Here is a 25,712-nt window from a genome sequence, read left to right as displayed (position 1 = left end):
CTGCTTCCAGTTGGGCAAACTGCCCATGCCTCCTCCAGAAGGCTAGCCTCACACGCCAGAACTTCAGAGCCACCCTTCCTAATCCAAAAATCACAAACAGAAGACAAGAGTTTATTCCGGAAGCTTCAGTTTGCATCCCACAGTGGCAAAGAGCTGGGGTCGATTTCTCCGCTGGCTCTGACCTCGTCACAGGCTCAGTGGCTCGGTGTTTTCTCGTCTGAGGAGAAACGAAAAGGAAAGGAGTGATTAGCCCCCATCTGTGCTAATTAAGACGCAGCAACCGCTCTCAATTCCCCAGGCCAGGGGTCTGCAACCTTTAAGACAAAAAGAGCCACTTGGACCCGTTTCCGAAGAAAAAAACAACTGGGAGCCACAAAAGTCGTCATTATAAAAATAACTTTTTTGTCACTTTTTTATTATTTCTTTGTTTGACCCCTCAGAATTACTCCTCCTCATAGAAATAAACGTTAAATTAACAAGTTACCTTTTTTGTGTGTGTGTGTTCTTCACTCCCCTTCAAAACAGTGACCAGCATACATGCCCCCTTTCAATGCAGTGACCAGCGGACATGCCCCTTACAGTGTAGTGGGCGGGCAGGAAGGTGACGTCGGGACGGTGCGTGACTAACGCACGCACCACCCCCATGTGACGTCACAGCCACTACAGCGCCCGCCACAGTGGGGAGTGTCGGGGCGCACAATGCGCCTCCTCCTCTTGCTAGTATCCGCCCTGGAGCCGCGGCAAAGGTGTAAAAGAGCCACATGCGGCTCCAGAGCCGCGGGTTGCAGACCCCTGCCCCAGGGTTTAATCTGCAAAGGCCAGACTGCAAGATCCCTGCCTCTGGGCATCACTGATGAGGTCCAAAGGATAGCAGAGCAAAACATTTGGCACCAGCTGGGATGAAGGAATTGCTGGGAGGAGGCTTACAAGGCACCATCCAACTGCCTTAGGGACTCCGGATTTGTGTAGGGTCTACTCCTGAGCCTTTTCCCAAAGGATGGATGGCGGCTAACAGGTTGAGGTTGAATCCTGACAAGACAGAAGTACTGTTCTGGGGGGACAGGGGGCGGGCTGGTGTGGAGGACTCCCTGGTCCTGAATGGGGTAACTGTGCCCCTGAAGGACCAGGTGCGCAGCCTGGGAGTCATTTTGGACTCACAGCTGTCCATGGAGGCGCAGGTCAATTCTGTGTCCAGGGCAGCTGTTTACTAGCTCCGTCTGGTACGCAGGATGAGACCCTCCTTGCCCACAGACTGTCTCGCCAGTAGTGCATGCTCTGGTTATCTCCCGCTTGGACTACTGCAATGCGCTCTACGTGGGGCTACCTTTGAAGGTGACCAATAAACTACAATTAACCCAGAATGCAGCAGCTTGACTGGTGACTGGGAGCGGTTGCCGAGACAACATAACACCAGCTTGAAAGAGCTACATTGGCTCCCTGTACACTTCTGAGCACAATTCAAAGTGTTGGTGCTGACCTTTAAAGCCCTCAACGACTTCGGTCCAGTATACCTGAAGGAGTGTCTCCACCCCCATCGCTCAGCCCAGACACTGAGGTCCAGCACTGAGGGCCTTTTGGTGGTTTCCTCACTGCGAGAAGCAAAGCTACAGGGAACCAGGCAGAGGGCCTTCTCAGTAGTGGCACCCACCCTGTGGAACACCCTCCCACCAGATGTCAAAGAGAATAACACCTGCCAGACTTTTAGAAGACATAATAATAATAATATATAATAATAATTTATTATTTGTACCCCGCCCATCTGGCTGGGTTTCCCCAGCCACTCTGGGCGGCTTCCACAGAAACCAAAAAACACTAAAATATCATACATTAAAAGCTTCCCTGAATAGGGCCGCCTTAAGATGTCTTCTGAATGTCAGGTAGTTGTCCATCACCTTGACATCCGATGGGAGGGCATTCCACAGGGCGGGCGCCACCACCGAAAAGGCCCTCTGCCTGGTTCCCTGTAGCTTCGCTTCTCGCAATGAGGGAACCGCCAGAAGGCCCTCGGCGCTAGACCTCAGTGTCCGGGCAGAAAGATTATGGTGGAGACACTCCTTCAGATATACTGGGCCGAAGCCGTTTAGGGCTTTAAAGGCATCTGAAGGCAGCCCTGTTTAGGGAAGCTTTTAATTTTTAACACACCACTGTATTTTAATACTTTGTTGGGAGCCGTCCAGAGTGGCTGGGGAAATAATAAATTATTATATTATTATCCCGCAAGGCAGCAGAGGTTTAGGATCAGAGATGGGCTCTCTTCCGGGGTGGACGAGTCCCACCTGCCCCTCACTCCCCTCTATGGCACATGCAGAAACTGCCTTCTTGACCACTGGACCTACTCTTAGAATCATAGAATCATAGAGCTGGAAGAGACCACAAGGGCCATTGAGTCCAACCCCCTGCCAAGCAGGAAACACCATCAGAGCACTCCTGACATATGGTTGTCAAGCCTCTGCTTAAAGACCTCCAAAGTAGGAGACTCCACCACACTCCTTGGCAGCAAATTCCACTGTCAAACAGCTCTTCCTGTCAGGAAGTTCTTCCGAATGTTTAGGTGGAATCTTCTTTCTTGTAGTTTGGATCCATTGCTCCGTGTCCGCTTCTCTGGAGCAGCAGAAAACAACCTTTCTCCCTCCTCTATGTGACATCCTTTTATATATTTGAACATGGCTATCATATCACCCCTTAACCTCCTCTTCTCCAGGCTAAACATGCCCAGCTCCCTTAGCCGTTCCTCGTAAGGCATCGTTTCCAGGCCTTTGACCATTTTGGTTGCCCTCCTCTGGACACGTTCCAGTTTGTCAGTGTCCTTCTTGAACTGTGGTGCCCAGAACTGGACGCAGTACTCCAGGTGAGGTCTGACCAGAGCAGAATACAGTGGCACTATTACTTCCCTTGATCTAGATGCTATACTCCTATTGATGCAGCCCAGAATTGCATTGGCTTTTTTAGCTGCCGCGTCACACTGTTGGCTCATGTCAAGTTTGTGGTCAACCAAGACTCCTAGATCCTTTTCACATGTACTGCTCTCAAGCCAGGTGTCACCCATCTTGTATTTGTGCCTCTCATTTTTTTACTCTTGGTCTTGACCGCTCAATCCGCCAGAGTCTGGCTTTGCATGCAGGGGAAGTTCCTAACCCACCAAGGGTTTGGGATGCCCTGGGATCTTTGAATGAAGGGCGGCATACAAATTTAATAAATAGTAATGATAAAATAAGTATAATAGTGTTGGGCTTGCCAATCAGAAGGTTGACGGTTCGAATCCCTGTGACGGGGTGAGCTCCCGTTGCTCTGTCCCAGTTCATGCCAACCTAGCAGTTCGAAAGCACACCAGTGCAAGTAGATAAATAGGTATCACTGCTGCAGGAAGGTAAATAGCGTTTCCTTGTGCTCCAGTTTCCATCATGTTATTCCGTTGCGCCAGAAACAGTTTAGTCCTGCTGGCCACGTGACCTGGAAAGCTGTCTGTGGACAAACACCGGTTCCCTCGGCCTGAAAGCGAGATGAGCGCCGCAACCCCATAGTTGCCTTTGACAGGACTTAACCATCCAGGGGTCCTTTACCTTTACAGTTCCCAGGATTCTTCGGAGGAAGTCATGCACCTTAAATGTGAGGTGTATAAAGTGAATTTAAAGCGCACGAGTCCTCCCAAAGAATTCCGGGAACTGTAGATTGCTAAGATTGCCGGGAATTATAAATCTGTTAGGGGTAAACTACCATTCCCAGTAGGGACGCAGGTGGCGCTGTGGGTTAAACCACAGAGCCTAGGACTTGCCGATCAGAAGGTCAGCGGTTCGAATCCCCATGATGGGGTGAGTTCCCGTTGCTCGGTCCCTGCTCCTGCCCACCTAGCAGTTCAAAAGCACGCCAGTGCAAGTAGATAAATAGGTACCACTCCGGCGGGAAGGTAAACAGTGTTTCCGTGCGCTGCTCTGGTTCGCCAGAAGCAGCTTAGTCATGCTGGCCACATGACCTGGAAGCTGTATGCTGGCTCCCTCGGCCAATAAAGTGAGATGAGCGCCGCAACCCCAGAGTCGGCCACGACTGGACCTAATGGTTAGGCGTCCCTTTACCCTTTACCTTACCGTTCCCAGTATTCTTTGGGGGAAGGTACGTGCCTTAAATGTGCTTTAGATATATGGTGCAGCTGTGAAGTTAGAAAAATAGATAGGGTAGGACAGAGAGCAGGGTCTTTCGTGACACCAACCACTCTCCTTTCGGTTCAACAGTCTTGGATGTTTCAGGAGCAGTGCGCAAAGCTTTTGGAAGTGGGGGCATCTGAGGTCAAAACGCGACATTAATTGGACTAGGCGTTTCCAGGAGGAAAATGGTTCCTAGCGCATAACCTCTTCATCTTCCAAGAACACACAAAGCTTGCAAGTGCGGGAAACACTGCTTCCAAAAATTCGCCATCTGTCAGTAACATGCAAAATCCAGAACTCTTTTCAACCCAAATTGTCCCCGGTGACTTTATTGAGGTGGCGGTGGGGAAATTAATGCAAATATACGCATTCCAGCCAATTGAAGAAGAAGAGTTTGGATTTGATATCTCGCTTTATCACTACCCGAAGGATTCTCAAAGCGGCTAACAATCTCCTTTCCCTTCCTCCCCCACAACAAACACTCTGTGAGGTGAGTGGGGCTGAGAGACTTCAGAGAAGTGTGACTGGCCCAAGGTCACCCAGCAGCTGCATGTGGAGGAGCGGAGACGCGAACCCGGTTCCCCAGATTACGAGTCCACTGCTCTTAACCACTACACCACACTGCAAGCAAGGGAACTCTTTCTTTTGGGTAGCAGAATCTGTGTGCCAGACAAAGCTGTTCTCAAAGTCAGACAACAACAACAACAACAACAACAACAACAACAACAACAACAATTTATTTGTACCCCGCCCATCTGGCTGGGTTTCCCCAGCCACTCTGGGCGGCTTCCACAGAGACAAAAAATACACTAAAATGTCACACATTAAAAACTTCCTTGAACAGGGCTGCCTTAAGATGTCTTCTGAATGTCAGGTAGTTGTTTATCTCTTTGACATCTGAAGGGAGGGCGTTCCACAGGGCGGGAGCCACTACCAAGAAGGCCCTCTGGTTCCCTGTAACCTCACTTCTCGCAATGAGGGAACCACCAGAAGGCCCTCGGAGCTGGACCTCAACATCCGGGCTGAACGATGGGGGTGGAGACGCTCCTTCAGGTATACAGGACTGAGGCCGTTTAGGGCTTTAAAGGTCAACACCAACACTTTGAATTGTGCTAAATTTGAATTTAAAGCACATTTGGAGCACATTATTTCCCTCAGAGAATTCTGGGCACTGTAGTTTAGCCTTCATACTGTTACAATCACCAAGGAATGCGTTGCCACAAATGTGCTAGGATCATGTGCAGGCTGATCCAGGAAAGGGAACATCTCTGGTTTAGGGCAGGAAGAAGAGATTTGAGAATAGGGGAAATCCAGCTACAACAGGCAGTGCCTTACATTTTTTTTTTTTTTGGTAATGTAGGTTTTATTTATTTTCATCTTTAAACTGTTTTCAACTTTAAGTATGGTGGCATTGAGATATACCTTTGCACTGGAGCGTATAACATAACAACAGTTTACATGAAAGCAGAAATTAAACAGCAATTAGAAATAAAAATAGAAATTCAACAGAAACAGAACAGAAATTAAACAATAAACGTTTCTGAATGTGTTAACCACACTGCGTCAAGGTGCGTATACCAAGATTATTACGGTTGCTACTGATATGAAATGATGTCTATTACTGTGTGTTCCTTAGACTGGTAGCTGGTATTTTGGATCAGTAGCGATTAGAATTTACAGTGGTGCCCCGCAAGACGAATGCCTCGCAAGACGGAAAACTCGCTAGACGAAAGGGTTTTCCGTTTCGGAGGTACTTCGCAAAACGAATCTCCTATGGGCTTGCTTCGCAAGACGAAAATGTCTTGTGAGTACCTGCGGGTTTTTTCCCTCCCCCCTTTTTCTAAACCGCTAAGCTGCTTATCAGCTGATCTGATAAGCCGCTAAAAGTCGCTAATAGCGCTAATCCGCTAATCCGTCAATGGGCTTGCTTCACAAGACGAAAAAACCGCTAGACGAAGAGAATCACAGAACGGATTCTTTTCGTCTTGCGAGGCACCACTGTATAGGAAAGGAAAAATAAAATGTGCTTCACGCACTCCAGACTGCGCTCCAGACTATGGGTGCTATTTTACCATATGCCTCGTTATCGATAAAGTCACACCTGAAGGCATGAAACGGTCTTACCTTTTGCTCTCCCCTTGGCAAGTACAGGAACCTGGCGGGGGAAAAGACATTTGGAGAGAACAGAAGTCAGCTGCAAAACCAGGACCAGAGTAGGGGTGCAAATTTATTACTACCAAACTCAATTCACCCAAGGGTTGCCACCTTTCTTCAGACAGAATACAGTTCAGGTGGAGGGTTGTTTGTTTGTTTGTTTGTTTGTGGCGCTGTGGGTTAAACCATTCTTCAGGGAAGAAGTCATGGCAGCTTATCGTTATATGATACCAGGGGCGCCAACTTGAATAAAATATGGGGGGGGGGTAGATAAACCATGGCCCGCATAATCAATCGCATTACACCGGTGCTTTCCCCCCCTGGGGGGACGCAGGGGTACGTGTACCCCTAAACATTTTGTGAATCTAAGTTTGGCCTCATTGAGAGGCAGTATTTCAATATGAGTAGGAAAATGAGAGTACAGTGGTACCTCTGAATGCGAACGGGATCCATTCTGGAGCCCCGTTCGCATCCTGAAGTAAACGTAAGACGCATCTGCGTGTCTGCGGGTTGCGTTTCAACGCTTCCGCGCATGCGCATGATGTCATTTTGAGCGTCTGCGCATGCGCGAGCGGCGAAACCCGGAAGTAACACGCTCCGTTACTTCTGGGTCGCCGCGGAGCGCAACCTGAAAATACTTAACTTGAAGCTACTTCAGCCCGAGGTATGACTGTAACTCTCAACATTTTTTTTTAGAAAAAAGCACTGCATGACACGATGCACGCACACCATTTGAATGGCAATGCCCATCAACTTTGGGGATGTGGCGGCCCCCTCCAATATTTTATTGTGGGGGGTGACCCCCTCCAATATTTTATTTTCCCAATATTTTATTGGGAAAGCACCGGTGTAATATTTTATTGGAGGGGGCTGGAGCCCCCCAAGCCCCTAGGAGTTGGCTTCTGTGTATGGTAACACTTTAAATGGGCATCTTTTCCTGTCTCTGTTAACAGAAAAATCCCTTGGACAAAAAATCCCTTGGGCTCCCTTGGACAAAAACAAAGACACCAACCAGGATTACTTGGAGCAAAACAGCAGCCTATAGGCTTGGCCTTTATTGATCTGTTGCAACAGGGTGCTCCCCTCACCCGCAGGAGAGAGGAGGGACCCAGAAAAATGGTGTGCAAGGCCTTGTAAAGACTTTTGAAATTGCCACCCTGTAGATCAAGACCACCCCCAGAAACATCATACATACATCACAGAAGGGGTGTAGCCTAAGACCACCCCTCAGATACATCACACCTACATCACAGAAAAGGCGATGTAAAACAGAAATTTCAATATTTTTTTTCTCCTGTTGTTGTTTATCTCCTGTCTGGCAGGTTACTTGACTGGATTTCTTGGGTAGCCTGGCCAGTCTTTTGTAATGATAAATACTTAGTTCCTGGGCCAGGTCACAGGCTCACACCCTCTTCAAACACAGACATACAGTGGTGCCCCGCAAGACGAATGCCTTGCAAGACGGAAAACTCGCTAGACGAAAGAGTTTTCCGTTTTGGAGGTGCTTCGCAAAACGAATTTCCTATGGGCTTGCTTCGCAAGACGACAATGCCTTGCGAGTTCCTGCTGGTTTTTTTTCCTTCCCACCCCTTTTTCTAAGCCGCTAAGCCGCTTATCAGCTGATCCGATTAGCAGATAAGCTGCTAAAAGCTGCTAATAGCGCTAATAGCGCTAATCCGCTAATCCGTCAATGGGCTTGCTTCGCAAGACGAAAAAACCGCTAGACGAAGAGAATCACAGAACGGATTCTTTTCGTCTTGCGAGGCACCACTGTACCCTTAAGACAGGATTTGTGAAGGAAAAGACAATGGGGAGGCTTTTCCATTTTGACCTTGCAGAGAAAAAATTTGGTCAGTTTAGGAATCAAAATGGTTCCAGGTTGGCCTTCCTGTGCTGATCTATGTACGTGCTTGGTTGGTACACTTATGAACATTACCATATATTTAAGACCATAAAATTCCTATCACATGTCTTTGTGTTGGCTCCCAAATTATGAAACTCCTTCCCCACAGAGGTGAGTCTGGTACCGTCGTCATGCAGCTTTTGCTGTCTGCAGCGACAGACTTTGGGCTTTTAAAATTTCAGCAGCACCCTGCGCGGCTCTGCTGCTTCTGTGAATGCACACCTCTTCTCTGTCAGTGAAGGTATTTTGTTTTCTGCGGGGTGGGGGGTGGGACACACAAAAGGACACACGCTCTGCTGCTTTCACTAAATGTATACTGTTCTGTTCTGGCTGGAACGGATTTCCTTTTCTTTAAAATAATAATAATTGCAACAGTTTTATCTGTTTTGATACGTTATATTGTTATAACCTGTCCTGGGCCCTTATATGGTAGAGAGTGGATAAGGAATGTTTTAAACAGGGCTGCCATATTTCAAAAAGTGAAAAGGTTGTGGAGCTTTCTTTTGCAAAATCTTTACCCCCTCCCCTCCCACCGCCAAAAATGAAGTTTTTGAGCTATATTTAAAGGAAATTGCCAACACCCCCCCCCCAACACTTCCGATATGGGCTGCCATGCTCCTGGGTTTTTCCCGGACATCATTTTCGATGGGCGAATGTCCGGGATTTTCCAGACATAGTAAAGGGTAAAGGGACCCCTGACCATTAGGTCCAGTCATGACCGACACTGGGGTTGCGGCACTCATCTCGCTTTATTGGCCGAGGAAGCTGGCGTACAGCTTCCGGGTCATGTGGCCAGCATGACTAAGTCGCTTCTGGCGAACCAGAACAGCGCACGGAAATGCCGTTTACCGTCCCGCCAGAGCGGTACCTATTGATCTACTTGCACTTTGACGTGCTTTCGAACTGCTAGGTTGGCAGGAGCAGGGACCGAGCAATGGGAGCTCACTCCGTCGCGGGGATTCGAACCACCGACCTTCTCATCAGCAAGTCCTAGGCTCTGTGGTTTAACCCACAGCGCCACCCACGTCCCTTTTTCCAGACATATGGTAGCCCGATTTTAAATGGAAAACTAAATCTACTCCTGACGCAGAAACGCCCTCTCCATCCCTGGAACCTAAGCTATAAATAAGTTCCATTTTGTTTTGATAGTCACTAGGCAACTGCCTCTCACTCCAGGGACATTTTCTTTTTTTCCTCTCTCTCTCTCTCTCTCTCTCTCTCTCTCTCCATCCACTCAGCATCTGCTAACCCAAGGAGTGCAGAAGGAAGATCACTGAACCGTGGGCGCCTCTTCGCTTCCTTCTCCTTGGAAATGCGAGTTGTATTTGAGGAGCAGATGCCAGGTTGCATTAGATCTCAAAATCAAGTCTGTTTCCCCCTGCGCCGTGTGTGCGTGTATGTGTGTTGTGTACATGCACACACACACACACACACACGGGGGATTTGAAGGGGTGGGTTCCAAAAACGATTTTTGAAATGTCGCAGGTAAAAAAAAAAAAAACAATTTCGAAAATGAAACATTTCCTTCGCATGCTACCAGTTCCGGAACATTCTCCCGTGCAAACACACAAATGCGCACCCATCAAAATGAAGGGGAACGATGATGTGCATGCGCTTCAGGCATGGATCGTGGCCTATCGCACAGATTTTGCTTTGAGTCCTTTACAGTGGTACCTCGGGTTAAGTACTTAATTCGTTCCGGAGGTCCGTTCTTAACCTGAAACTGTTCTTAACCTGAAGCACCACTTTAGCTAATGGGGCCTCCTGCTGCCGCCGGAGCACGATTTCTGTTCTCATCCTGAAGCAAAGTTCTTAACCTGAAGCACTATTTCTGGGTTAGCGGAGTCTGTAACCTGAAGCGTATGTCACCTGAAGCGTATGTAACCCGAGGTACCACTGTATTTAATAAACCGTTTGCAATTCAAAACCCAGCCCACCCAAAAGGCTTGAGCAAACATTTTGAATGAAACCCCAAGTTATCTTATTCGTTATTGCGTATGTTTGTTTATGTTAAATTAATTTATTAAATTTCTACCCCGCTTTTCCACCAAAAGGCTCAGCAAGGTGTACACGCGTCGTCGTCCCCCCATTTTATCCCAACGACAACCCTGTGAGGTAGATTAGGTTAACAGAGAGCAACTGGCTCAACGTCGCTCAGTGAATCCTGGTCTCCCCACATCCTAGCCCCAAGTTCGCAGCATATGAGAAAACAGTATTTTAAAAGAGCTATTTCAGACCAGTTTGCTTAAAAGGAAAGGGGGACGAGGGGGCTGAAAACGCAGCCTCAAGCCAAGGACTCTCGATTGACTTACGTACACAGCTGCTCTTCGAGAACATAAATATCGTCTTGCTGTAAAGAAGGAGAGAAAGAGTTGATCATAAAAACGGCCGCTAAGTGCAGTCAACGCTTGTAGAAATCAAGTCACTCCAGGGAGTGAAATATTTAAAGGTTTGTATTGTGGCAGGTCCGTACCCAAGATTTCCGGGCAAGAGTTTATGATTTTAGACCTCAAAAAATATTCCATGGTGAGAAAATACAACTACAGGGGTACCTTGGGTTCCGACTTTACTGTATTTTTCGCTCTATAAGATGCACCGGACCACAAGACGCACCTAGTTTTTGGAGGAGGAAAACAAGAAAAAAAATATTCTGAATCTCAGAAGCCAGAACAGCAAGAGGGATCGCTGCGCAGTGAAAGCAGCAATCCCTCTTGCTGTTCTGGCTTCTGTGATAGCTGCACAGCCTGCATTCACTCCATAAGACGCACACACATTTCCCCTTACTTTTTAGGAGAGAAAAGGTGAGTCTTATAGAGCAAAAAATACGGTAATTCGTTCCAGAGGTCAATTCTTAATCTGAAACTGTTCTTTTCTTTTCCTTTTTCTTTTTGCAATTTCCCAAATGTTTACGGAAGCAGTGAGAGGTTGCCCATCATACTGTGCTGAAAAGGCAGTTTTATTCAATTCAGAAACTTAAAAACTTAAAAACTTAAAACAACAACAGTTTTGCAGCACAGGATAGTGCTATCTGAACTAGACTCCCCCCCCCCTTTTTTTAAGCTCTTCTAACCCATCAAGAGAGTCAGTTTTGCACGATCTAAGACCTATATCTTCTACCATAACCACCTTCCGTTCTTGGAAAAAACTGCAGAAAGGCACTTGAAAAGCTGTTAATCTTTTTTTAGTTTTGCTGGTAAGGGTTCATTTCGGCGCAAGGAAGATGCGCTCTTCTCTTCTTAAATTATCAGTCTGTGTAATCAATTACAATATTTCCCCCCATTTCCCTCCCTCACCCCTCCCTCTCCCACCCCACAAAGACTTCCCTCGCTCCCCTCTGATTTCTTTACACATATCGTTCTCTGCATATTATAAAATTGTACATATCTTAATTTTGTCTATCATATGTTCACCTAATAAATTTGTGGATGTTTATTCAAAACCTGCCAAGCAGTCCAGTTCATTTTGTTGTCTTTTTAGAAAATTTGTAAAAAGCTCCCATTCTTCCTTATAGTCACAGTTGTCCAATCTGAAACTGTTCTTAACCTGAGGTACCACTTTAGCTAATGGGGCCTCCCGCCGCTGCGGCCGCGCGATTTCTGTTCTCATCCTGAGGTAAAGTTCTTAACCCGAGGTACTACTTCTGGGTTAGCGGAGTCTGTAACCCGAAATGTTTGTAACCCGAGGTGTTTGTAACCTGAGGTACCACTGTACCCACAACACCACACGTCAGCAGAACATGGGTTTTGAACCCGTGTTTTGCTGGACTACAAGGAAGCAGGGGTGTCAATTATGGGAGCAGAAGGGGCTTTGGGTCCCGAAATATTGGTGGCCAGGGGTCTTTGGAAGTACTTTACGAGGAGTTGCCTTCAGGCACCAGGCCCGTTGGCAGACCAACTCCGCATTGCAAAGATGTCTGCAAACATGACATGACGGCTGGCAACATCAACCTCGCCGTGTAGGAATCCCTTGCAGACAGTCAGGTTGTGCATCCATTAAAGGTAAATGTTATGTACAGTGGTGCCTCGCAAGAAGAAAAGAATCCGTTCTGTGATTCTCTTCGTCTAGCGGTTTTTTCGTCTTGCGAAGCAAGCCCATTGAAGGATTAGCGGATTAGCGCTATTAGCGGCTTTTAGAGGCTTATCTGCTGATCGGATCAGCTGATAAGCGGCTTAGCGGCTTAGAAAAAGGGGGGGGGAGGAAAAAAAACTAGCAGGAACTCGCAAGACATTGTCGTCTTGCGAAGCAAGCCCATAGGAGATTTGTTTTGCGAAGCACCTCCAAAACGGAAAACTCTTTCGTCTAGCGAGTTTTCCGTCTTGCGAGGCATTCGTCTTGCGGGGCACCACTGTACTGAGTTGAATAGGATCCAAACTGCAGCAGTCTGATTGGTCCTAGAACAATAGGATCCAAAATGCAGCAGTCTGATTGGTCCTAGAACAATAGGATTCAGAATGAAGCAGTCTGATTGGTCCTAGAACAATGCAGCAGTATGATTGGTTGGCAGGAACCACCCAATCCTGCTCCAGATAGAAGTGAATCCACAACCTGATTGGCTTACAGTAGAATTCCGGAATTAGCCAATCATGTGCAGCCCATTGTGTAAATAATGTATATAAAGCAGATACTGTGAGGGGACTTTCATTCATTCCTCCTCACCACTATGAGCTGAATAAAGAGCATGAAATCCACTCTCGACTCTGAGTATATTTCAGTAAAGGTAAAGGTACCCCTGCCCGTACGGGCCAGTCGTGACCGACTCTAGGGTTGTGCGCTCAACTCACTCAAGAGGCCGGGAGCCGGTGCCGTCCGAAGACACTTCCAGGTCACGTGGCCAGTGTGACGAAGCTGCACTGGTGAGCCAGCACCAGCGCCGCACACGGAAACGCCGTTTACCTTCCCGCTAAGTGGTCCCTATTTATCTACTTGCACTTAGGGGTGCTTTTGAACTGCTAGGTGGGCAGGAGCTGGGACCGAATGGCGGGAGCTCACCCTGCCGCGTGGATTCGAACCACCGACCTTGCGATCAGCAATTCCTAGGCACTGAGGTTTTACCCACAGCGCCACCCGCGCCCCTGCATCCATTACAGAACAACAAACCCCTGTGTTGCAAACTTAACACAACAAACAACACAAGCAACATGATGACCAGTATGCTAGATAGCACTGCAATTCTTATTGCATAATATACACGTTTTAGGACAACAGAAACGAAAACAAAATGTGTACACTTGTAAATTCTCTAATTATATTTGAAATCAAATGAACACACGTCTGTCAATCTTTGAAAGTCTGTAAAAGTATAATAAGTCTATAGTTGAAAGAAAGTAATAGATTCTATCTTGTGGGCTAAGCGGTAAAACTTTTTAGGCGTTCAGGTGCCGAAGTAGTTAGTGAATAACAACGTAGGACAGTGATCCCAGATAATCTTGACTGTTTCGCTGGTCAAAAGGCTATGTAACCATTCATATCATGACCACTGCTCCTTGTGCATTTTTCTAATCTATGGGTTGTGCTGAAGAAGATTCCAGCGAAACAGTCAGATTACTGGCAGCAGCTTATCTGAATGTCAGGCAGGGGAGTTGGGCCCTTGTTATGTACTGAGTTGAATAGGACCCAAAAGGCAGCAGTCTGATTGGTCCTAGAACAATAGGACCCAGAATGCAGCAGTCTGATTGGTCCACAGGAGCCACCCAATCCAGCTCCAGGTGGAAGTGAATCCGCAATCTGATTTGGCCTACAGGAGAATCCCAGAATTAGCCAATCACGTGGGGCCCATTGTGTAAATAATCTATATAAAGCAGACATTTCGGCGGAACTTCCATTCCTCACTACTATGAGCTGAATAAAGAGCATGAAATCCACACTCGACTCCGAGTATACAGTGGTGCCCCGCAAGACGAATGCCTCGCAAGACGGAAAACTCGCTAGATGAAAGAGTTTTCTGTTTTGGAGGTGCTTCGCAAAATGAATCTCCTATGGGCTTGCTTCGCAAGACGAAAATGTCTTGCGAGTTCCTGCGGGGTTCCCCCCCTTTTTCTAAGCCGCTAAGCCGCTTATCAGCTGATCCGATAAGACGCTAAAAGCCACTAATAGCGCTAATCCGCTAATCCGTCAAAGGGCTTGCTTCGCAAGACAAAAAAACTGCTAGATGAAGAGAATCACAGAACGGATTCTTTTCGTCTTGCGAGGCACCACTGTATTTCACATGCATATGCTTGCCTTAGAACGCCACCCCGGGATTTAATAATAATAATAATAATAATAATAATAATAATAATAATAATAATAATATCTTCATTGTCATTGCCCCCACTCGGGGACAACGAAATTACTTGGCTGCTCCATCCACCCAGGTAGGGCACTCCACACAAAATCAAAACAACTATAAAAACACTAATTAAAACAATACAGTATAATACAGCAAGGAAGATTAGATGACTTTCAAAGTCCAGGCTTCCCATTCAGGGCCGAGATCGCTCTGGGGAAGAAGCTGTTCTTAAGACGGCTCGTTCTTGTCTTCATCGTCCTGTATCTCCGTCCCGATGGCAAGAGCTCGAAGAGACAGTGACCAGGATGCGATGGATCTTTTACTATGTCCAGTGCCTTCCTATGGCACCTTGTGGCATAAATCTGCTCTAAGGTGGAGAGTGGGCAGCCAACAATGCTCTCTGCTGCCTTAACAACCCTGCACAACCCCAACCTGTCCTGGGTAGTACAGCTTCCGTACCACACACATAAGCCATAAGTGAGCACGCTCTCAATGGCACAGTGATAGAAGGCAAGCAGCAGTTTCTGCGGAAGATGGTTTTTCCTTAGAATTCTCAAAAAGTACAGTCTCTGCTGCGCCTTCTTCACAAGCCCACTTGTGTTGGCACTCCAGGACAGATCCTCTTGTAATTCAATGCCCAAAAATCTGAACGTTGTTACCCTCTCCACACAGACCCCATCAATCAAAAGTGGCTGGACATTGCTCTTCTGTCTCCTGAAGTCCACCACAAGCTCCTTTGTCTTCCTTGTATTTATGAGCAAGTTGTTAGCTCTGCTCTTCGCTGCTGCCAGCAGGGATGAGGCCACGGGTCATATTTCTGCCTGTTCCCTTCTGTGTCTTTGGTTGGCCTCCCTCCTCGCCTAGCATAAATATCCCAGGGTCCTGCGTGAAGAATGGCAGTGCCAGGGACGACTCACCAGAGATTCCTGAAGCTCCTTCAGCTGGTGAACTTTCTTCTTGATCTTGTCGTTGTCTCTGAAAGTCAAGGAAGGGAAGGTTTCAGAAGAGTGGCATGCAAGAACTTTAGGTTTCCACCTTTCAAATTGATCTGAAACACTTGGACACCTCCTACGCCAGACATTCATCCTGGTCTGCTTGCTCCAACTTCACATGGAAGTTACCGTATTTTTCGCTCTATAAGACGCACCGGACCACAAGACACACCTAGTTCTTGGAGGAGGAAAACAAGAAAAAAAATATTCTGAATCTCAGAAGCCAGAACAGCAAGAGGGATCGCTGCGCAGGGAAAGCAGCAATCCCTCTTGCTGTTCTGGCTTCTGGGATAGCTGTGCAGCCTGCATTCGCTCCATAACACACACACACATTTCCCCTTACTTTTCAGGAGGGAAAAAGTGAGTCTTATAGAGCAAAAAAATACGGTATATTCTATCTGGTTTTTATTGAACATTTGTTCTGATTTGTTGACGGGGCGGTTACATGACAAGGAACAATTGCTCCACATCTACCTTTTCTTGTTTGTGGAGTGTTTACAGGTCATTCCTTTTTTTGGGTCATTTGTTCATCCCACATTTTCCAATTTGTTTCCCCATCAATCCCTTCTTTCTTTCTTTCTTTCTTTCTTTCTTTCTTTCTTTCTTTCTTTCTTTCTTTCTTTCTTTCTTTACGTCATTAAAAAAAGAAGTGGATTTGTTCAGTGGCGTAGCGTGGGTTGTCAGCACCCGGGGCAAGGCAAGTAATTTGCACCCCCTAACCCGGGGCAAGGCAAGTAATTTGCGCCCTCTAACCCGGGGCAAGGCAAGTAATTTGCGCCCCCTAACCCCTAACCTGCCGCCGCTGCTAGCTTCTTCTTGCTGCTGCCTGGTCTGGTCTGGTGCGGTTCTCTCCCGCGCTCAGCGCTGTGCTGGGCAGCCGCTGCACTGTCCCTCCCCCAGATAGTCCCTCGCTCTCTTTCCGCACCGCACGCCTGGCACCCACCCCCTCCACAGTGGGCGGCGACCCAGCGGCTCGGATCGGATTCGCACAGCCAGCACTGCAGTGAGAGAGAGTGAGTGAGCCAGGTAGGGGCAGAGAGCTGCGAGTGCGAGCGCGCCCTCCCAGATGTTGCGCCCGGTGAGGCTGGCCCCCCTGCACCCCCCACGCTACGCCACTGGATTTGTTGTGCTAGGCCAACAGAGCGCTTTAACTTAATCTAAGCAGACTAGTGTGTGACTGAATTACTCCTGCAAATAAATGATAGCTTGGAAGTGCCTATAAAACAGCAAACTAATAATAATAATACTCATAATAGACTTTTGTGGTCTGGAAATTGATAGGCAATGCACTGAAAAGTCTGATAAGAACATTTACAGGAAGATATGCAAATATCCCACAAGCCGATCAGGATAAATGCAAGACAAACACTACATGTTTACACTGGCTAGCAGCAGGGATAAAGAGGTGTGAGTTCAGATCATTGATCCATCAAGCTTGATACTGCCTGCACTGGCTGGCAGTGACTCTCCGAGGATTTAGGCAGGACTCTTCAGGATAAAGGGATGCGGGTGGGGTTGTGGGTTAAACCACAGAGCCTAGGGCTTGCCGATCAGAAGGTCGGCGGTTTGAATCCCCATGATGGGGTGAGTTCCCGTTGCTCGGTCCCTGTTCCTGCCAAACTAGCAGTTCGAAAGCACGTCAAAGTGCAAGTAGATAAATAGGTACCGCTCCGGCGGGAAGGTAAACGGCATTTCCGTGCGCTGCTCTGGTTCATCAGAAGCGGCTTGGTCATGCTGGCCACATGACCTGGAAGCTGTACGCTGGCTCCCTCGGCCAATAAAGCGAGATGAGCACCGCAACCCCAGAGTCGGCCACGACTTGGCCTAATGGTCAGGGGTCCCTTTACCTTTACCTTTACCTTCAGGATAAAAGCAAATGCTCTACCACTGAAGCACAATTCCTCCTCTTCCTTCCCCCACCCCACTTCTTTTAAAAGAATTATCCAAGGCTTTTAATCGGTGGGTGCTGTTTTCCTTGATCTGCTTACAGATGACAAGAGAGCAGCAGACACCCACATTTAGGATTAACACTGTCGCTTGAAAGTTCATTCCTAACCGCTTTCAATCTTTTGACTAGAAAAGCGACATGTTAATATTTTCAATAAACGTATGTATGGTTCCCCCACCCTTAAAGTGCATTTGTAGAGCATATCAGTTTGAATTTTAAATATATGCATCTTTTGTTGGGTTGTTGTTTTTATTTTGATTATATATATTGTGGTTTTGATGTTGATGCCTGAAATATACTCGGAGTCGAGAGTGGATTTCATGCTCTTTATTCAGCTCATAGTGGTGAGGAGGAATGGAAGTTCCCCCAGAATGTCTGCTTTATATACGTTATTTACACAATGGGCCCCACGTGATTGGCTAATTCTGGGATTCTCCTGTAGGCCAATCAGGTTGCGGATTCACTTCCACTTGGAGCTAGATTGGGTGGCTCCTGTGGACCAATCAGACTGCTGCATTCGGGACTCTATTGTTCTAGGACCAATCAGACCGCTGCATTCTGAATCCTATTGTTCTAGGACCAATCAGACTGCTGCATTCTGGACCCTATTGTTCTAGGACCAATCAGACTGCTGCATTCTGGATCCGATTCAACTCAGTACATAACAATGCCCCACCTCAATAAACAAGCAAATACATAAATCAGAAATACCTAAGTAAGATTTCTTCTGTTGACTTGAAAACTGAAAGAGAGAAAGGCGATATAGTGAGAAGAAGCAAATTCTCCTAAGACAAGATGGGTGACTATTAACTAATAATAATAATAATAATAATAATAATAATAATAATAATAATAATTTATACCCCGCCCATCTGGCTGAGTTTCCCCAGCCACTCTGGGCGGCTTCCAATCAAGTGTTAAAAACAATACAGCATTAAATATTAAAAACTTCCCTAAACAGGGCAGCCTTCAGATGTCTTTTAAAGATAAGATAGCTACGTATTTCCTTGACATCTGATGGGAGGGCGTTCCACAGGGCAGGCGCCACTACCTGTAACCTCACTTCTCACAATGAGGGAACCGCCAGAAGACCTTCGGCGCTGAATCTCAGTGTCAGGGCTGAACAATGGGGGTGGAGACGCTCCTTCAGGTATACTGGGCCCTTGAGGCCGTTTAGGGCTTTAAAGGTCAGCACCAACACTTTGAATTGTGCTTGGAAACGTACTGGGAGCCAATGCAGATCTTTCAGGACCGGTGTTATATGGTCCCGGCGGCCACTCCCAGTCACCAGTCTAGCTGCCGCATTCTGGATTAATTGCAGTTTCCAGATCACCTTCAAAGGTAGCCCCGCATAGAGCACGTTGAAGTAGTCCAAGCGGGAGATAACTAGAGCGTGCACCACTCTGGCAAGACAGTCTGTGGGCAGGGAGGGTCTCAGCCTGCGTACCAAGTGGAGCTGATAAACAGCCGCCCTGGACAGCTGTGAGTCCAGAACTGGTCCATCAGGGGCGCAGTTACCCCATTCAGGACCAGGGAGTCCTCCACACCCGCCCGCCCCCCGCCCCCCCAAAACAGTACTTCTGTCTTTTCAGGATTCAACCTCAATCTGTTAGCCGCCATCCATCCTCCAACCGCCTCCAGACACTCACACAGGACCTTCACCTGAATCTGACAGAATCTGTCTGGAGCAAGCAGCTCTCCAGATATTGCTGGACTACAGCTCCCATCATTCCCTTGACCAGGGGCTGATGGGAGCTGGAGTCCAACAGCATCAGTGGGCGGGATGTTTCCCACTAAACCAGGGGTCTGCAACCTTTAAGACAAAAAGAGCCACTTGGACCCGTTTCCGAAGAAAAAAAAACTGGGAGCCGCAAAACTCGTCATTATAAAAACAACTTTTTTGTCACTTTAAAAAAAAAAATATTTCTTTGTTTGACCCCTCAGAATTACTCCTCCTCATAGAAATAAACGTTAAATTAACAAGTTACCTTTGTGTGTGTGTGTGTTCTTCACTCCCCTTCAAAACAGTGACCAGCGTACATGCCCCCTTTCAATGCAGTGACCAGCGTACATGCCCCTTACAATGTAGCGGGCGGGCGGGAAGGTGACGTCGGGACAGTGCGTGACTAACGCATGTACCTCCCCCATGCGACGTCACAGCCAGTACAGTGCCCGCCACAGTGGGGAGTGTCGGGGCGCACAATGCGCCTCCTCCCCTCGCTAGTATCCGCCCCGGAGCCGCGGCAAAGGTGTAAAAGAGCCACATGCGGCTCCGGAGCCGCGGGTTGCAGACCCCTGCACTAAACCCAGAGCTAGCTTGGAATTAACTGTGTTGGGCGAATCCTAGCAAATAGCTTCAAGTTAAGTCCGGCCCTGGATGACCTGTTGAGAAGGGGGAGGACCTGACCAGGACGCTCAGCTGGTGAACCAAACCTCTCCATGGGTTTATGGGAAAGACACCACTGCAGGACCAACTTGCCTTCGCAAGTCTGGTCCTCAAAACAAGTTGGTCCCTTCCCTGCCCATCCTGTTAAGTTCCCACCACAGCCAGGAGGCTGGTTTTTCCAATCTTGCAGGGAAGCAAAACGTCTCACCTTCATTTTCCTCCCTTAGCCTTGAATTCTGCAAAGGCCAGGAGAAGAGGAACTTGGTTAATAATAATAATAATAATAATAATAATAATAATAATAATAATAATAATTTATACCCTACCCTCCCTGGCCAGAGCCGGGTCAGGGTGGCTAACAACATTAAAATTACAGTAAAAACATAATGGGGGGGGGACCAATTTAAAATACAGGTTAAAATGCAATTTAAAATGCAGCCTCATTTTAAAAGTACCGTATTTTTCACTCTATAATTTGCACCAGACCATAGGACGCACCTAGTTTTTGGAGGAGGAAAACAAGAAAAAATATATTCTGAATCTCAGAAGCCAGAACAGCAAGAGGGATCGCTGCACAGTGAAAGCAGCAATCCCTCTTGCTGTTCTGGCTTCTGGGATAGCTGCACAGCCTGCATTCGCTCCATAAGACGCACACACATTTCCCCTTACTTTTTAGGAGGGAAAAAGCGAGTCTTATAGAGCAAAAAATACGGTAGCCCATAGATCAAAACCATAAGGGGAGGGAAACAGAAGGGTCAGACTGAGTCCAAACCAAAGGCCAGGCGGAACAGCTCTGTCTTGCAGGCCCTGTGGAATGGTAGACAGTGATAATGTGGGGTGTAATCCATTGCTACAGTCAAATGCAACATTCCTTATTTCCCTAGCGTGGGAACAAGGAAGAGGACATCCAGTCAGTGTAACTTTCTGTTCCACTGGTCTGGAGCTTCTTTCCCTGCGTGTCATCTGGGAGATGAGCGTGGCTCTGGCTGACTCCATAAAAGAACGGAGCCATGCAGCCATTTCCTCACTTGCGGTCTAGTTCTGACTTCCTGTTGTCTTGTTCTCTCTCTTGCTGCCATGCCGCTCTTACTTACTGCTTTCTTACTTACAGCTCTCTTCACTCAGGGTGGTTTTGCCCATCATTGGCTCTCTGGCTCCACCTAGTGTTGACCTCCCTGCCTTCCACCCTGTCTGCCCCAGGGGGTGCCAGCTACCACTGCTAGCACACTGCTAGCACAAAAATGTAATTTTGCTGTCTGCTGGCTCTCAGCCAGCAGTGTGTGAGTTCACTCTCCACATGAGATCAACTCACTTTGTTTAACTACTAAGAAAAGCCTGCCTTTCAGGGATCATATCGTGAACTGAAATGTGACTAAATTTTTTGTTTCTTTACTCAGAAAGACTCTGGTGTCTTTATTCTTTTAAGGGGGGACGGCAGGAAATTAATCTTAACTAAGGACACGGGTGGCGCTGTTGGTTAAACCACAGAGCCTAGGACTTGCCAATCAGAAGGTCGGCGGTTCGAATCCCCGCGACGGGGTGAGCTCCCGTTGCTCGGTCCCTGCTCCTGCCAACCTAGCAGTTCGAAAGCACAGCAAAGTGCAAGTAGATAAATAGGTACCACTCCAGCGGGAAGGTAAACGGCGTTTCCGTGCGCTGCTCTGGTTCGCCAGAAGTGGCTTAGTCATGCTGGCCACATGACCCGGAAGCTGGACGCCGGCTCCCTCGGCCCATAAAGCGAGATGAGCGCCGCAACCCCAGAGTCGGCCACGACTGGGCCTAATGGTCAGGGGTCCCTTTACCTTTACCTTTAAGAGATTCTGTGCGTTTCCTGATTCCCTGTAACCTCACTTCTCGCAGGGAGGCAACTGCCAGAAGGCCCTCGGCGCTGGACCTCAGTGTCCGGGCAGAATGATGGGGGTGGAGACGCTTTGAGGCCATTTAGGGCTTTCAAGGTCAGCACCAACACTTTGAATTGTGCTTGGAAACGTACTGGGAGCCAATGTAGGTCTTTCAGGACGGTGTTTTGTGGTCTCAGTGGTGCTGCCCCAGCAGGGCTGCCAACTTGAATGAAATATTGTGGGGGTCCAGGTAAGCTCCGCAGCACATAATTGATCACATGACGCAGTGCACACACACCATTTTAATGGGGCTGCCCATCCACTTTGCGCCCCCCCGGGCCCCTCAAGTATTTTATTTTGGGGTCTGAAGACCCTATGGCCCCTGGAACGTGGCTCCTATGTGCCCCAGTGACAGAAAGTGTCAGGAAGCAATGTCTCTACCCTTGTACCATGTCAGACTGCTGCTTCACTTGGCTCAGTATTGAGTCTACAGCTCTCCGGGGTTACAGTCTGGCTTCTTTCCCAGCTCTCGAGAGCCAGTGTGGTGTAGTGGTTAAGAGTGGTAATCTCGTAATCTGTGGAACCGAGTTCGCATCTTCGCTCCTCCACATGCAGCTGCTGGGTGACCTTGGGCCAGTCACACTTCTCCCTCAGCTCCACTCACCTCACAGAATGTTTGTTGTGGGGGAGGAAGGGAAAGGAGAATGTTAGCCGCTTTGAGACTCCTTAAAAGGGAGTGAATGGCGGGATATCAAATCTTCTTCTTTGCCTAGAGATGCTGCCAGGATGAGACCTCTGACCTTCTGCTTGCAAAGCAGATGTTCCACTGCTAAGCTATAGATCTGCCACTCATGGTATGCCAAGAGGCCCCTTAAAGGTAAAGGTAAAGGGACCCCTGACCACTAGGTCCAGTCATGGCCGACTCTGGGGTTGCAACGCTCATCTCGCTTTATTGGCCAAGGGAGCCGGCGTACAGCTTCTGGGTCATGTGGCCAGCATGACTAAGCCACTTCTGGCAAACCAGAGCAGCACATGGAAACGCCGTTTACCTTCCCGCCGGAGCGGTACCTATTTATCTACTTGCACTTTGACGTGCTTTCGAACTGCTAGGTTGGCAGGAGCAGGGACCGAACAATGGGAGCTCACCCCGTCGCGGGGATTCGAACCGCTGACCTTCTGATCAGCAAGTCCTAGGCTCTGTGGTTTAACCCACAGTGCCACCCGCGTCTCTTAAGACCCCTTATCTCTCCCCTTATCCCTCTGAGCTGTTTTACAGTGCTCACCATTTGCCGCAAGTTTGCGTTGGCCTTCTGAAGGGATCGGATCTTTTCCATCTGTAGGAAAATTGGAAAAAATAAACAATGAACAGGAGAGGAAACATGAGATCCCATAACACCCTTCTCAAATATATATAGATTCTTTGCTGTAATCAATTTGTTTCCAGATTTCTCTCCAAAACGTTCAGCTGATAAAGCTGATGTTGAATACCCTCAATTATTCCTTGAATGCTCAAGCATTCGCTGAAACCTGATGTCCATATTTAGCGTCCTTTTATATATGACAGTATGTGGCTATTGGGGGGACGCGGGTGGCGCTGTGGGTTAAACCACAGAGCCTAGCACTTGCCGATCAGAAGGTCGGCGGTTTGAATCCCCGCGACGGGGTGAGCTCCTGTTGCTCGGTCCCTGCCCCTGCCAACCTAGCAGTTCGAAAGCACGTCAAAGTGCAAGTAGATAAATAGGTACCACTCCGGCGGGAAGGTAAACAGCATTTCCGTGCGCTGCTCTGGTTCGCCAGAAGCGGCTTAGTCCTGCTGGCCACATGACCCGGAAGCTGTACACTGGCTCCCTTGGCCAATAAAGCGAGATGAGCGCCGCAACCCCAGAGTCGGTCACGACTGGACCTAATGGTCAGGGGTCCCTTTACCTTTACCTTTACAGTGGTGCCCCGCAAGATGAATGCCTCGCAAAACGGAAAACTCGCTAGACGAAAGAGTTTTCCGTTTTGGAGGTGCTTCGCAAGACGATTTTCCTATGGGCTTGCTTCGCAAGACGAAAATGTCTTGCGAGTTCCTGCGGTTTTTTCCCCTCCCCCCTTTTCCTAAACCGCTAATCCGCTTATCAGCTGATCCGATCAGCAGATAAGCCGCTAAAAGCCGCTAATAGCGCTAATCCGCTAATCCGTCAATGGTCTTGCTTCACAAGACGAAAAAACCGCTAGACGAAGAGAATCACAGAACGGATTCTTTTCGTCTTGCGAGGCACCACTGTATGTGGCTATTGGTACCCCTTGGCATTTGCCTGTATTTGATGGATGACACTGAACAACATATATGCAGCAGTCTTTGCTTCCATAAAATTGAGTGGGGGGGCGTTGCTATTGGGTTGTTCTTGTTTTTATTTTGGCTATGTATTTTGTGTTTTTATATTGCGATTTTATCCTGTGAACTGCTCTGAGACCTGTGGGTATAGGGCAACTACTACTACACTGCCCTGAGACCTGTGGGTATAGGGCAACAACAACAACTACTACTACTACTACTACTACTACTACTAATAATAATAATAATTGAAGATGGCTATCATATCTCCTCTCATGCTTAGGTTGTATATAAAGGAATAAAAATAAAATGTAAATAAATAAAAGCCTGTAGCCTCAGGACGCCCAGTTTCCACTGACCTTCCTCCAAGGAAACTGGACTCTGGGTGAGTATTGAAACCCCTGGAGATATCTCACCGCTCAGAGACTGGGGTGGCGTGCAACGTTATGTTCTTGTGATCATCACAAATCACCCCAATTGCACATTAAAAAGGACATCCAGCGAGGCCTTAGAAGCCTGAAGGAGCATCTCCACCCCCATCATTCTGCCCGGACGCTGAGGTCCAGCGCCGAGGGCCTTCTGGCGGTTCCCTCATTGCGAGAAGCAAAGCTACAGGGAACCAGGCAGAGGGCCTTCTTGGTGGTGGCACCCACCCTGTGGAACGCCCTCCCACCAGATGTCAAGGAGATAAACAACTACGTAACATTTTGAAGACATCTGAAGGCAGCCCTGTTCAGGGAAGTTTTTAATGTGTGACATTTTAATGTATTTTTAATCTTTGTTGGAAGCCGCCAAGAGTGGCTGGGGAAACCCAGCCAGATGGCCGGGTACAAATAATACATTATTATTATTATTATTATTATTATTATTATTATTATTCAGCATCTTAAAAAACAGAGACATCACCTTGCCAACAAAGGTCCGTATAGTTAAAGCTATGGTTTCCCCAGTAGTGATGTATGGAGGTGAAAGCTGGACCATAAAGAAGGCTGATCATCGAAGAATTGATGCTTTTGAATTGTGGTGCTGGAGGAGACTCTTGAGAGTCCCATGGACTGCAAGAAGATCAAACCTATCCATTCTTAAGGAAATCAGCCCTGAGTGCTCACTGGAAGGACAGGTCCTGAAGCTGAGGCTCCAAGACTTTGGCCACCTCATGAGAAGAGAAGACTCCCTGGAAAAGACCCTGATGTTGGGAAAGATGGAGGGCACAAGGAGAAGGGGAGGACAGAGGACGAGATGGTTGGACAGTGTTCTCAAAGCTACCAGCATGAGTTTGACCAAACTGCGGGAGGCAGTGGAAGACAGGAGTGCCTGGCGTGCTCTGGTCCAGGGGGTCACGAAGATTCGGACACGACTAAACGACTAAACAACAGCAACATTATTATTATTATTATTATTATTATTATTATTATTATGACTCCGAAGGATGCTCACCAGGTTCTGATTCCTCTGTTCCAGTAAGAGAAGCCTTCTCCCTCGCTCCGCCATGTTGGGCAGCTACATGCAGAAAGCACCGTGAGCAAAGGGCAAAGGATGCCACGGTCCCATAAGACGGCCCAGTTTTTCTCCTCTCAACCTGCAGCAGCAATCTGGGCTGGTCTTGGGAGTTCCTCACTAAGCTGGTGCCTGTTGCCCTCAGCACCTAGTGCCCCTCCATCTTGCCTTGTGACGGTGCCCGTGATGTCATAGGAGACTTGAGGGGTTTTTTTGGCAAATAAATATAACACGCTACAGGGACCAGGGTACCTTCAGAGGCAG

At 47.8% G+C, this 25,712-nt stretch overlaps 2 protein-coding genes and 1 long non-coding RNA gene across 5 annotated transcripts in view; 2 read left to right on the top strand and 1 right to left on the bottom strand.

Annotated features, from left to right (window-relative positions):
* The window catches only part of LOC310712747, a 410,683-nt gene extending 398,130 nt beyond the window's left edge, over positions 1 to 12,553 (top strand). Inside the window, exon 4 of the long non-coding RNA XR_014528979.1 lies at positions 12,520 to 12,553. This is a non-coding gene — a long non-coding RNA (uncharacterized lncRNA). The remainder of the gene's footprint in view (positions 1 to 12,519) is intronic.
* NANOS2 (nanos C2HC-type zinc finger 2) overlaps positions 1 to 25,712 on the top strand; it is a 136,303-nt gene that overhangs the window by 8,826 nt on the left and 101,765 nt on the right. The gene's annotated exons all lie outside the window — the stretch shown is intronic.
* Positions 91 to 25,632, bottom strand: LOC310712733 (uncharacterized protein). 3 transcript variants are annotated; one of them, XM_083516074.1, is made up of 8 exons: positions 25,389 to 25,626; positions 22,915 to 22,965; positions 19,999 to 20,026; positions 18,116 to 18,146; positions 15,382 to 15,439; positions 10,513 to 10,546; positions 6,264 to 6,294; positions 91 to 217 (listed from the first exon to the last, which is right to left on the bottom strand). In XM_083516074.1, exons 1-8 carry the CDS (start codon positions 25,440 to 25,442, stop codon positions 187 to 189), a joined length of 318 nt encoding a protein of 105 aa, XP_083372200.1. In that variant the 5' UTR covers positions 25,443 to 25,626; the 3' UTR covers positions 91 to 186. The 3 variants fall into 3 exon arrangements, with proteins under 3 accessions (XP_083372200.1, XP_083372202.1, XP_083372201.1); XM_083516076.1 differs by lacking the exon at positions 15,382 to 15,439 and having other exon boundaries at positions 10,509 to 10,546; positions 25,389 to 25,632; XM_083516075.1 differs by lacking the exon at positions 6,264 to 6,294 and having other exon boundaries at positions 10,509 to 10,546; positions 25,389 to 25,629.

The sequence above is a fragment of the Podarcis liolepis genome (genome assembly GCF_965112155.1).
Source record: "Podarcis liolepis genome assembly, chromosome: 7".
Lineage (NCBI taxonomy): Eukaryota > Metazoa > Chordata > Lepidosauria > Squamata > Lacertidae > Podarcis > Podarcis liolepis.
This window is presented reverse-complemented; position numbering and strand designations above follow the sequence as displayed.

What these genes read in the sequence shown, in the direction of transcription:
- LOC310712733 (XM_083516074.1), bottom strand. Translation starts at nt 25,442, where the DNA reads ATGGCGGAGCGAGGGAGAAGGCTTCTCTTACTGGAACAGAGGAATCAG. An exon ending in ACAGAAGAAATCTTACTTAG is followed by an intron (nt 15,440 to 18,115) that starts GTATTTCTGATT and finishes CTTGACTTTCAG; the next exon opens with AGACAACGACAAGATCAAGA. An exon ending in AGGAGCTTCAGGAATCTCTG is followed by an intron (nt 10,547 to 15,381) that starts GTGAGTCGTCCC and finishes CCTTCTTTACAG; the next exon opens with CAAGACGATATTTATGTTCT.